We start from the raw sequence: 13,067 nt of genomic DNA, 5'->3' as shown, positions 1-13,067 counted from the left end.
TTTTCATCTCTCTAACACTTGCCTGACGATTTTCAATTACCATATCCTTCACTTTTCTAATATTTTCATCAGTTGAAGAGGTCGAAGGTCCTCCAGATCGAGGTACATATGTCTTCAACGATCCCTCGACCGTCTTTGAAGGCTTTGTAGTACTTGTAGGCTTGTGTTTTTGATAAAACTGAATCAACGTATCTAATCCTTTTCCAACATTTGCAACGATTCCACAAATGAAATTTGGTTAGAAATACAAAATTTGAGACAAATTCTTTTTTCGCTACTGGGTGTGTAGCTGCTGTAAACAAACTGGTTGACAGATCGCGCTCGAATAATTTTTTATTTTTTTTTTATATCATTTACCCGGAGAATTTAATTACAATTTTCGGTTGCTTTTTTGTCACAATGTATGTATGTATTTATTACGAAAACTGCTCTGCTCGTTTATAAAAGTAGCCAAAATAATTGCTGTGTACCCATAGTTCTTCTAAGAAAATGTTTCAAATAATACATTAGACACCAGTATATATGTACATATGTATCAATGTATGTATGTACATATATATCACCTACATATTTCTATATTTGCACCTTTATCTCTGTACGACAAACAATAACAAAATTGTGTTTCATTGTAAAACATATTTTTACGAGCGATGCTTGTTCTATACGGTGACAGCTCGATTATTGTGTCTACATTTTCTTGCAATTGCTGTATTTTTGTGATTTGGTTTTAAATTATCGCACTTCTTTGAACACTTTTTTAAGTTGTCGACAATTCTAACCTCAAACATTTCTTTAAGGGTAGAAAAAAGCAAATTCAAAACATTCAAAATTCGGTATTTAGTTTTTGTTGTGATATCATATTATATTATATATTTTTGTAGTGCAGAGTTTGAGGCTGACCGCATAACCATTTGCTAAGGCGTCTTTTCTGAAGCTACCACACATTGAGTTAGAACAGTTAATGTTGACCATCTTAACTAGTCTAAAAGTCTAACTTTGACTATTTATTCTGGGAGTTAGGAAAAGGAATATAATTCCTCCTTTCCATTTTTTTACGCTAGGTTAAGAGGTGAATCTTACCAAGGATCTCTCTTTGATAGTTTATAACGCCGTCCGTTGCTGTGCGTAAAACTCCTGTATAGTAGATCATAAGGCCCTTACAAATCGACAAAGCGCTTTGAGAATATCACAAATTTGTGTAACCTGATTTGCCGAAGATATGACTGCCGAGATCTTGAAACCTTAGTCTTGTATAAATGTCTATTGGACGGTGTAAGAATCCCTACGATAGCGACAAGATGAACTCTGCTAAGAGCATGTAAATCAGTAGACCCAGGAGTTCTACTCTAGGTCAAAATGATCACGCAGTAGCAGAGGAGCTGTCCGTCCAGCAGCGTCTGCTAAGTGCACGCAAGACCCCTTAATCAAGTACTAGAACGCACGTCAATGCAGATCCAACTTGGTACCATTTGGATATGAGCGGAGTCTGATAAAAAAGTACAATTTATGCTATTTCTCGTGCGTACAGACACTCTTTGACTAGCTTTGAACACATAGTTAGGGAGTTCAGCACTATTATTACCGATTTGCTTTTGGAGTAAATTCTTACCTCCTTGAAAGAGGTGTACTTCGTACCAACTTAATTGCAGCAATTTCTGCCTAAAAACACTACAGTGGTCTGATAGCCCAAAGCTAAAATTTGCGAAGAGCTTCTTATAGAAAATCCCCCCCAACCTTGCCTTTAAAGCTTTCTTTACCTCTTCTCCAGCGAGACTTATTCCCATCCACTTATGTATGTATCTCTCATCGGTATGTGAGAAAAAAAAGCCGCCACGAGTGGCCTCTGGGACGCAAAGATCCAAGCTTCCAGGAAGCAGTTGAAAGATGAAAGAATTTAGGCGCGTCCTCGCTCGGACGCTTCATATGCCCAGATTCTCTTTGCCTTAGAGCACCCTTCGCAGCAGTACACCTGCGTGTTCACCTCTCCTCAATCTTTAGACTCCATGAAAGCTTTCTATCAAGGATAAGTCCTAAGTATTTCACCTTATCAACAGGTTAAAGGCGTGAGCCTCCGAAATAAGTAAGAGGAACTTCTGGGATCTTACACCTCCTAGAGAATAAAGCTATTTCAGTTTTACTAGGGTTGACAGCTTCTATTCGCCCTGTTGGATACCACGCTGAGGGACCCTTCGGTCAGCTCGTGGACGATGTTTAGAAAATTTCCTTTAACAATGTCGTCAGCGTGGGCTACAACTCGACAATCTTGTCCCTCCAGTTTTTAAGTAGGTCTCGTAATCCAACAAGATCCAAAGCAGTGGGGAAAGTACACAACCCAGTGCCTTAATACCTCTCTTAAACTTTTAAAATGTCTTTTCCAAAACATTTTGTTAGAAAATAGTAGTTTTCGAATCACCTCTCTATAAAATTTGCAGCGTTCCTCTTGAAAAATACCGAGCTATAAAATCACAAACATAAATACACACTATAATACGTGATTTGCTCTCACAAGAAACTTTATAAGTGTATTTCAAAATAGCATTTTATGATGCTTTAATTAAAAACATATACAGCTTAGCGCCGCAGTGCCCTTAATTAATCAAGTAAAAGCAAAAACAATTTAGCTCACAGCAAAATTGCAAGCATTGCGAATATAGAGCTAACGTTAAAATAAACCTATACAAACACACAAGTTAACGCATACAGAGATCCGTTGTTTTTGGGGCTCACAACAGTTTTGTGTCTACAAAAATGTTCGCCACCATACGGCATTTGTTTGGTGGTGTCGTCGCCGTCGCCCAAGCGGACCCACTAACACATGTGTCCGAGCAACAACATGCGCCGTCTGCGAAAAAGCCAACAAAAATGTCAAAAAAATTGCGACAACAACAGCAACTCGAACAAATGCAACAAATGCTATTGCTCGACACCGAAACCTATTCCAATTTGCGTTATGAGCGCACCAAACTCAGTCACAGCAGCCTGCTGCTGCATCAGATCGCACAAGACAGCACAACGGACGAGTGTAACGGTACGCTCGACACGCTCGTACCACTAACATTTGCCTCGGCCGCAACACCGATAATATTGCCCAGCGGTTATCGCGGCACAACGCCTGCTGAGAAGCAACAAAACACCAACGTAATACCTGGAACGCGTTTGCTTTCCGGCACGACACCGTCGCCTTCACCGCCGCCGACATCACAACTGCCGCCACCGACGTCAACGCGACACACGCATTCATCGCCGCCACCATCGACAACGGGTAGCGTGCCACCTGCCCTGAGTGGTGGTGGTTATTCAACGCATTTGCCACACGATTACAGCCTCTGTGATTCGTGTCGTCCGCTGCGTTTCCAAAATTCGCTCATAAAATCGGGTAGTCCTAGTTCGGTGTCGCAAAAAAGTTATAGCGCAACCTCAGCGCGTTATCTCAATTTAAATTCGAGTGCGTCGAGTAATCGTTTCAATTCGCTGCCGCCGTCGTCGATCGTGACACCAACACCGCCGCCGCCGTTACCACAAACACAACAACAACAATCCGCAGCACAGCCAGCGTCATCGTATCGCAGCTTTTATCCTTTCTCTCGTTTACAGCCACGACGCACAACCAGCGCCAGCATGTCGCAATCCGGAGACGATCTACACTCGCCCAGCTATCTGTCCTGGCGCAAGCTGCAGCTGAGTCGCGCCAAACTAAAGGCGTCCAGCAAGACGTCGGCATTACTTTCCGGTTTTGCCATGGTGAGTATGCAATTAAATTGCAAATAACTGTAGTAACTGTTTTTTTTTTGTTAACAAAATCGTAGCTTTGAGTTTTGCCGTCATCTATGATTCTAATTCTTGTAGTAATTTTCAGTCCTCAAGCTCACATGATGTTTAGATACGATATAATTTTACTTCATGTCCGCTTACGCACATACAAAGTCACAAGCATTAGAAACCTTGAACCCTTTGTGCAGATAATAAATTCTCCCAAGTCGCTTGATATTTTTAGTTCACAATACTGGGACATATGCACATTTAGACACTAAGCAAGCACAAAAATTGTCAACCAACCTCTGCCTTTGTGAATTAAAAGCTTCGTGCTATCGCACTTTCATCTATAAAACTAAATTAAAAGCAAAAAATCAGCAACAACAATTTCTTAGTTGTTCATTTTTTGTTTTGCGCTTGTACCCGGCGCAGCATTCTTTTCAATTAAATTTATAGAAACAACTTCCTGTCCCTCAAAGTATTAGAGCCGCGTCCACCTGGTTCCCACTCGGTCATGCTGCGATTTCATGCGACTTGTTAAACATTACGCTGCAATTTGTCTCACATTTTCATTGCTTTTACGTTCGTTTGTTATTCTTAGTTTTGGCAGTGCATCGCCCATTAATTTGGCCTTTTCATGTGCAGCCAGTCAGAAAGTAATGTCAGCATTCAATATCTATGCAATTACTAAGTGCATAAATGCTTCCCACATACAAATCTTTCTAATGACTAACTGAACACCTGATTAATACAATTTGTTTTGCTGTTTACATTATTGAATTTGACAGAGTTGACCGTTAGGTTTGTACATATGTACATGTAAATGCAATTGTTTATTTATTTATTATTAAATTTGTCAAGTGGCTGCTGTGCAAGCTTAAATACTGAATGCCATTTTTTAAAAATGTCCGTTATGGTCGCTTGGATGAAGTGAAAAGCTGAGGAAGAAGCTTCAGAGGAGTCAAAATACTGCACTCCTGACTATTACAGGATGCCTCTTGATGTCGCCGGTCGAATAGCGAGACCCGCATAATTCCGGTCAAGCAACATAATAAGCGCCTTTTCAAGCAGTTTCTGCTGGGATGTTTTCAAATCCATTCTCCTTATCCAGAATCGACCGCGACACACTTAATATAACGGTTTTTTCAATAAAAGTGCTACAAAAGATTTTTTTTAATGAAATTCCTGTCAAAGTACATTCGATGCCATTATATATGAAACTCGATTTCTTTTGCATGGCCACCACAGGCACGATTGCAGAAGCCCAGACGCTGAACCCAATTGTCGACGGTTTTCAAACAAAAATCGATGTGTGGCTTGTTGGAACCACATATTGTCCAAGTCCATATCATCAAATTCGGTTATCGTTCACAGTAACGTGAAGGTCTTGATCAACATGGAAGAAGTACGGCGCAATGACGCCGGCGGCCGATAAACCGCACAAAACCGTAATTTTTTCGGGAAGTAATGGTGACTCATAGCGTACGTGTGGATTGCTGCCTGACCAATAACGCATATTTTGCTTATTGACGAAGCCATTCAACCAGAAATGAGCCTCAACGCTGAAGTTGATTTTTCGATGAAAATCCGGATCATTTTCAAGTTGCTGCTCAGCCCAATTCACGAACATACGACGATTCTGGTGGTCAAGTAGCTTCAGTGCTTGCGTCAATTTGATCTTGAAAGCAAAATACTCCCATCGACGACGTCACAGAGATGCCCAACGCTTGAGAACGACATGTGAGATACTGATTTGGGTCTTCATCAATTGATGCGCTAGTGGCAGCAATGTTCTCGACACTACTGGCACTTCTTTGTCTCACTGCCACGGGAACATTTTATACTGTGCCTGTGCATTCAAATATTTCCACTAGACGCTCAATTGTTGATCTGACGGGACGATTATGACCACCATAAATTGGATGTAGCGCTTCTTAAAGTTAATAGTAAATTTTAATAATTCCGACTCGTTGTTGGATCGTATATCTTTCCATGATGAAATCGCAAACCTTACTGAAGAGAAATGTCAGAAGAGCGGGAAAAAATATGGCGTCGTTGCTGTCCCTCTCGGTCTACTTTTGTAGCGTCCCTATTGAAAAATCCGTTATGTCCATCTTCCAGTAAGTCCCTGTTTGATCTATAGCACCCTTTTGCATACCCAGCGATAAACTGTTAAGATAGATAGACGAGGACTGTACTGTGGCCTTAGGTTTATTGTACCCTCTTAAGTTAAATGGATAGGTATATAGTATTTCTATACCCACCTCAACCAATTTGCCTCAGATATGGCTAATAAGTTTTTTTGTACAGTTATACAGTCTTCTGAACAGGGTATATTATGTTTCAAATATCCAGAAGGAACGGTCGAGGACCCTGTAAAATACACATATATTGGGTAGTCGAAATCTTTTCGTATTTTATCAATAGATGTCGTTGCAGTCGTATATCTCCAGTGCTACCAATCACATTGTGTCATACCATATAGTGTTAGAAAGGTGAGATTTTAAGCTTCATTAAAAAAAAAATTAAATTCGAGGAGTTGAAAAAAAGTTACAGCTGTTGAAAATAATAGAGAAATTCGCTATATTTTGAAATTTTTGTATAAAAAGGAGAAGAATGCCACGCAAGCCACCATTGAAATTTGTAAAATTTACGGAGGCGATGGTTCGCTCACTTCCGTTTTGGAAATTTCGATGTGAAAGATGCACCTTGCTCTGGTCAACCTATCGTTGAAAAAGTCGATGAAATTATGGAAAAGATTGACCAGGACCCTCACTTAAGCTGCCATAACATCGCTAAGAAACTTGACATTCATCATCATTGAATCATTTAAGAAAGGCTGGCTACAAAAAGAAGCTCGATATTTGGGTATCACATCTATTGTCTGTGAAAAATTTAATGGACCGAATTAATATCTGCGATTCTTTGCTGAAACGAAATGAAATCGAACCATTTCTGAATCGAAAGAGACGAAAAGTGGATCAAATACGACAATAATGTGCGAAAAAGAACATGGTCCAAGCGTGGTGAAGCTCAACAAATGATCGCAAAGTCAGAATTGACGAGTTGATGAGCAATCGAAAAAACGGCCAGAACTGATCAACAGAAAGGGCTTCGTGTTCCATCAGGATAACGCTAGACCACACACATCTTTGATGACTCGGCAAAACTGGCAAAACTTGGCTGGGAAGTTTTGATGCATCCACCATATCCACAGCCCTGACCTTGCACCATCGGAGTTTTATACTGGTGGAATAATGTCTCTAGCGGAAAAATGGTCGACCAAAATTTGATTAGAAATACGAAAAGACTTTTTCGACTACCCAATATTAATTATCAGCTGTGTCGATGTAGACATGTCCGTCTGTCTGTACAGGTGGTGACAGCTTATTATTTATCGTCTTTATACGCAAACTAATCCTTCAGCTTTTGAGATATCGATCCTGTTTTTTCTATACAAGTAGACCAATAATTAATTCCTATAGGGCTGGTCCTGATGCTCACGCATTTTTTTCGAAATCAGAACATCATTTTTTTTACTAACTTTATCGTCGTTAATGGTACTCAAGGTCATCAGCACTCAGCCATTTATATTATTGTTGCTCTGAAGAATTCAAATATTTTTAACATAATACAAAAACATGTGAAACACATCAATCTATATAAAATAAAGGTGAAAGTTAAAGTCAACAGGTCAACACAATCGATTTCATGCTTCAGCCAATTAAATTCAATTAATCAATTTCATTTGTAAACACATAAAAATGCCATCGCTACACATTGTTTTACATATTTATATACACACAGATCAGATATTCAATATACTTGTTATTTGTAGGTCGCAATGGTTGAGGTCCAATTGGATAGTAGCACCAAAGTGCCTGCCGGTATGCTCGTCGCCTTCGCCATCTGCACCACGCTGCTTGTGGCAGTTCATATGTTGGCGCTTATGATCAGTACTTGTATTTTACCAAATATCGAAACAGTTTGTAATTTGCATAGCATCTCGTTGGTACACGAATCACCGCATGAACGCCTACACTGGTATATTGAAACGGCGTGGGCCTTCTCCACGCTACTCGGACTGATACTCTTCCTACTCGAGATAGCTATACTTTGTTGGGTGAAATTTTATGATTTAAGTCAGCCAGCCGCTTGGTCGGCATGCATCGTACTTATACCGGTAATGATAGTCTTCCTAGCATTTGCGATACACTTCTATCGTTCGCTTGTCACACATAAGTACGAAGTTACCGTTTCGGGCATACGCGAACTGGAGATATTGAAGGAACAAATGGAACAGGATCACATCGATACGCATCATCATCATCTGCATCGTAATAACGGTTTGAATTATGGCGCCAGTGGTGAAATAGTTTAAACACCATGCTTGACGAAAGTCCATAACCATGTTGCTATGGTGGTGACAGCTTGTTATTTATCGGGAATACACTTTTTGCATATTTACACTGGAGAAGAGACATCTGTATGCGACCTCATACATTTAGGCGATAAAGTTTTTATACGCTACTTTTTACACGAATATAGACATTGCTAACGACTAACAAATAACAAATCAAAATACATTATGTATATATATTTTTATGTAGGTTAGTCATTTGTTATTGTATGTACACGAAAACCGAATTGAATTGAATTCTCAAAGAATTCAAATACAATTGTGATATTGGTAAATGCGTTTTATTTTCAATTGTGAAATGCATTTCGGCATATCTTGTTTAATTTAACGCTTAATTTTTTAATATTATAATATTACATATAAATTTATATAATTGAAATGTGTTTATGTAAGCCTTAAAGTAAGCGTTGTTAAGGAAATACTTTGTGCACTTGAAAATTAATACGTTGCCATGCTACGCAAAGTTTAATTACAATTAAATTTTATTTACCAGCAATATTGTAGATTTACGTTGTGAAAGAGTCATTGGCAGTTGCCGGTGTGGAGCGCCAACAAAGCCATTTAGATGCAGTGTAAAGATGTGCAAATCGAATATGTTATGAATTCAACTGCATATAAACGTAAAATGATTCTTTCACATTTATCCATCAAACTACCTTAATTTACTTAATTTTTAAAATACTACTTTTAACATAGTTTTAAGGATATGTAATTAAAGATATAACTTGAAAAAGATAAGCAATGGTAATTAAATTGACAGCGAAACTAAATCAAAAAAATATTTTTATAAAATAAAGGTAGCTAAAAAAATTAAAAGTTGTTAAATTCGGTTGCACCTAAGCTTTAATACCTTTTGCGAATACTAATGCTTCGGGATACACTTAAAATACCGAAATTCAAAGTGGCGACACATCAAAATACCGACAAAATTTAAATACGCAGCTAAATCAAAACACCGGCAAATTATAACAAAAAAAATCAAAATACCGATAAATTATAACAAAAAAAAAAATCAAAATACCGACAAACCAAAATGCCGACATATGAAAAATATTTTATCTTGTCTGCCCTTATGTCTATCGAAGCACAGAAAGTGAATTCTACTGACTAAGGGTTATGATCCTGAGGGTCTCGAACGAACAATGCCATCTTTTCTTGATTTGTCGGTATTTTGACTGTCGGCATTCTAAATTTCAAGATTTTGATTGTCGGCATTACGTTATACACCCTAAGGTTCCATACAAGAACTTGGTTTTGACATCGATCAGTTTGTATGGCAGCTATATGCTATATTGGTTCAATCTGCGCAGTTTCTTCGAAAATTGTACCGTCGCCTCGGAGAATAATTGATGCGAAATTTCGTGAAGATATCTTGTTCAATAAAAAGGTTTTCCATCCAACAACTTTATATTGATCGTTCAGCTTATGTGGCAACTATGTACATATAAGCTATTGTTAACCGATCGGAACCATTTGTTCGGAGATTGTATTATTATCTTAGGGAAAAAGTTTTCCATACGAGAACTTTATTTTGATCGCCGTTGTTGTAGCGGGTACCTAAACTCCGATGGGATGTTAGGATTAGATAACGTGCAGTTTCGACGGGGTTGGACCATAGAGTGAGGGGTGTCAGATATGTGGGGTTAGCCCAGGTGGCCAGTGTCATGCGAGGGCTCGTTGCACGCTGGATTATTTCAATTTCCAAAATAGCCAGTTCTACGTTACCGGAATTGTCGCAGATTTTATTCGGCCAAAGGCTGTACTTTCGGAGACCTTACCTCGTTTGGATCGGTAAGTTCTAGAATAAGATCATTTTGATCGTTCAGTTTGTATGGTAGGTATGCTATAGTGGTCCCATGTCGATAGTTCCGACAAATGAACGGGTAGCTTTCTTGGGACAAAGGAACATGTGCAAATTCAGCAAGGCTCGGAAAGGGACGAATCGAAATACAAATAAATTAAATTTACTGGCAGCAATAAATCATTCGTGTACTCTGTCGAATTTGATTGAACTAGATAAATTTTCTTGTAGCCTGAAAATCTATAATTTTACGAAAATAGCTTTTACAACATATTTAATTCTTTACGATTTCATACAAATCACTGCTATATTTCCCCCCACCCCCCCCTCCCCCCCATCAAGTTTTTGCGCCTAAAACTATGCACCGTATATTATTATTAATGGGTAGCACTCAACAATTTTTTCGTTCTCTCTTTTCTCTGCACTCTTTTTAATGACAACCTTCTTCGCCTAACTTGGCCGCACAGATCACTCACGAACAAACGAATATAAATATAAAATTTCGCACTGACCAATCCGACAGTCTTTTTTGACATTTGCCAAGAAAAGGTTAAAAATCCGCAAATTTTGTGCGTTACTTTCGCAAAACCAGTTTTTAAAACACAACTTAACAGAGCCAACGAATCAATTTTCCACTTTTTTTCAAGTGAATATAAGTTGCAACCATTTCGTTTCAAAATGCCATCTAACATGAATAATAAACTGTAAGTAATTGATATGAATAAAGTGGCAGTGAATGCGTATAGCGAAATTTCCAACAAGAAAAATCAATGTAGTGCAATAGAAAATTAAGTCAAATAGGAACGAAGTAATTTCAGTGATTGCAAAGCTATTTGATGTCGTTCCAAAAATGATGGCAAAAATTAAAATGGTTGTATATTTTGTCGAAATTTTGTGATGTAGTAGTGTTAAGTGATGAAATCTGGTATAAATTATCTAACTGGTTCCCTGTAGTGTTATGAGGGACTACCGTTTATTGCTGTGGTGGTGTTGGTCAGAAAAGAAATACCGTTATGTATTTATAAATTAATAAACCGCAAAGTAATTGAAGACCTTGTGTCCCTTCCCCATCCCCAGGCACGTGTTTTTTGGTTATTTTTCACGTGCGAATATTATTTGTATATGATTGCAAATATTAATGCACATGTGTGGAGGTCGTGCGTAAGTAAAGTAAAGGAAATAATATATGAATTTCAATTACTTCGTTGCTTTAGCATTGTTTTTTGAAATTTTTATTTCTTTACTTTATTATTACTAAACTTTTAATATTTATGTATGTATTTGTATGATGGTGTGTATGTGTGATTTTGTATGTGCCCAATCATCGCAGTCATTACGTGTCGTTGCGTTCGTTGTGTTTTCTATGTTTTTGTTTCTGTTTGTAATGTTTATATCTTTCTATTCGTTTTCCATTGGCTTCGTTGAGCCACCATTTCATTTCACGAACATATATGTATGTGCTTATATATTGGCATAATGCGTCCACACAATTCACATACATTGTCCGAGTTATTGTGTTCGTACGAGTTCATGCATATACGTATGTATGTATTTTTAATTATATATATGTATATACAACTACTTATGTACGTATAGTACACCAAACGGTTTTTGAACAATGTTTTATCTGTGTGCATATGTACATATGTATGTTCTCCTTTGTGCTACTCGATGGAGCTTTTACTTTATCATCTTTCTGTTTTAATTTGTGAGGTTATGCAAAGAAGTTGAAGATAAATTTACATATGTATGTATGTATGTATGTACATATATTTTCTTATCATTTCCAATCAGAAATGTCTGGATTTTGGGAATTCTCGACTTCTTTGTTGTAGTTGTTTTTTTATTTTCTAACTTGTTTTGAGATCTTTTATTTTCACAGCAGAAAAAAAATTTTTATGTAAGAAACGCTAAATTTGTGAAATGAAAATCAACGTCTTGAAAATATCTTACTGAGGGGACGAAAATATACAATGAAGGAGTATGGTGCTGGATCGAATATTTGTTTTTATATGTACATATGTATGTACTCGAGATACTTGTATGTAAGTAAGTTTATTCGCCTTTGTTCCAGTTGCATAGGCAAAAGAGTGGTGTGCAGTAGATGAATTCGCTCGGTTTTCAACTGCTGTCGTGATGTTGAAAAGTTAATCAAAGCTAAACATTTTTTCTATTAAACGTATCTTAATAAATAAGATTATACACATACATACATACATACGTAAATGACACTTACGTCAAATTCTTGGCCAAAATTCTGCTTTTGATGTTGTTCGACTATAGGAGGGAAATAAAGTTTAAAGCAATCATTTTAAGTGGATAATGGCTTTTATTACGTATAGAAGCAGGTTTTTCACTGAATGCTTTCATGTCAAACTTTTTTTATTTGGTGAAATATTTGCGGCCATACAAACTGACTGATCAAACTCAAGCCTTATATGGAATCTTTAAATCTCTTATTTAAGATTATGACATCATTACTAAACTCATTATCGTGTGATGAGCAATGTAAAACCTTTCAGAATTCTCATTATCTCGATAAATCCCAGTGTTGGATCGGCCAGGGTTATTTTTTTGAAGCGCGGCCGAAGGCCGCCAATGCAGAAAGGAATTATATGCGGAAAACTAATGTGTTATATATTTCCTGTCATTGGGGTATTATTTGTTTTCTTTAATTCTTTTGGTTCTTCTGTAAAATATGAAAACTAAGCGAAAAACATCAAGGTAAAAAAAAATTTAAAAGATCATAAAAAAAACCTGACACACACGAACGCCCTTTACTATACTCACCCTGACTTGGAATTTCTCAACCCCCAGACAATAATCCCAAAAATGTTCCACAGTGTTATTAGTTAGAATGCAACCCTTTTGTTATTGTGTGAACAAAAATAATTGAACAAAGGTAAATGTTGAATAAAAGTTATTTTCGCATTATTTAATATAAAATAAGTGGTTAGAAACGAATTAGTGAAGTGTTAGTGGATATGAAAGTTAAAAATATAACTATAAAATTCATTATAAATGGGAGAAACACGCATTTTAAATAGTTGAATTTTTGAACTTTTTAGGGGGTATTCTACTCTAGTGCAAATA

At 37.3% G+C, this 13,067-nt stretch overlaps 1 protein-coding gene and 1 long non-coding RNA gene across 7 annotated transcripts in view; one reads left to right on the top strand and one right to left on the bottom strand.

Moving 5' to 3' along the window:
- Positions 1 to 8,911, top strand: part of LOC126757313 (calcium release-activated calcium channel protein 1) — a 165,862-nt gene extending 156,951 nt beyond the window's left edge. For 5 of the 6 annotated variants that reach the window (XM_050471111.1, XM_050471112.1, XM_050471113.1 and 2 more), the window contains 2 exons: positions 3,595 to 3,741; positions 7,592 to 8,911. In XM_050471111.1, coding sequence (XP_050327068.1) covers positions 3,595 to 3,741; positions 7,592 to 8,134 — 690 coding nt within the window. In that variant the 3' untranslated portion in view covers positions 8,135 to 8,911. Of the gene's footprint in view, positions 1 to 2,432; positions 3,742 to 7,591 lie in introns of all 6 variants that reach the window. The other variant, XM_050471110.1, reaches the window with a different exon arrangement.
- On the bottom strand, positions 8,638 to 10,317 carry LOC126757331 (uncharacterized). Its single transcript, XR_007666723.1, has 2 exons — positions 10,142 to 10,317; positions 8,638 to 9,971 (listed from the first exon to the last, which is right to left on the bottom strand). It is a non-coding gene; the product is annotated as an uncharacterized LOC126757331 (long non-coding RNA).
- Between the last annotated feature and the right edge of the window lie 2,750 nt (positions 10,318 to 13,067).

This window comes from Bactrocera neohumeralis, chromosome 4 (genome assembly GCF_024586455.1).
Source record: "Bactrocera neohumeralis isolate Rockhampton chromosome 4, APGP_CSIRO_Bneo_wtdbg2-racon-allhic-juicebox.fasta_v2, whole genome shotgun sequence".
In the NCBI taxonomy this organism is placed as follows: Eukaryota; Metazoa; Arthropoda; class Insecta; order Diptera; family Tephritidae; genus Bactrocera; species Bactrocera neohumeralis.
Note: the sequence above shows the minus strand (reverse complement) of the source record. Positions and strands in the feature narration are given on the sequence as shown.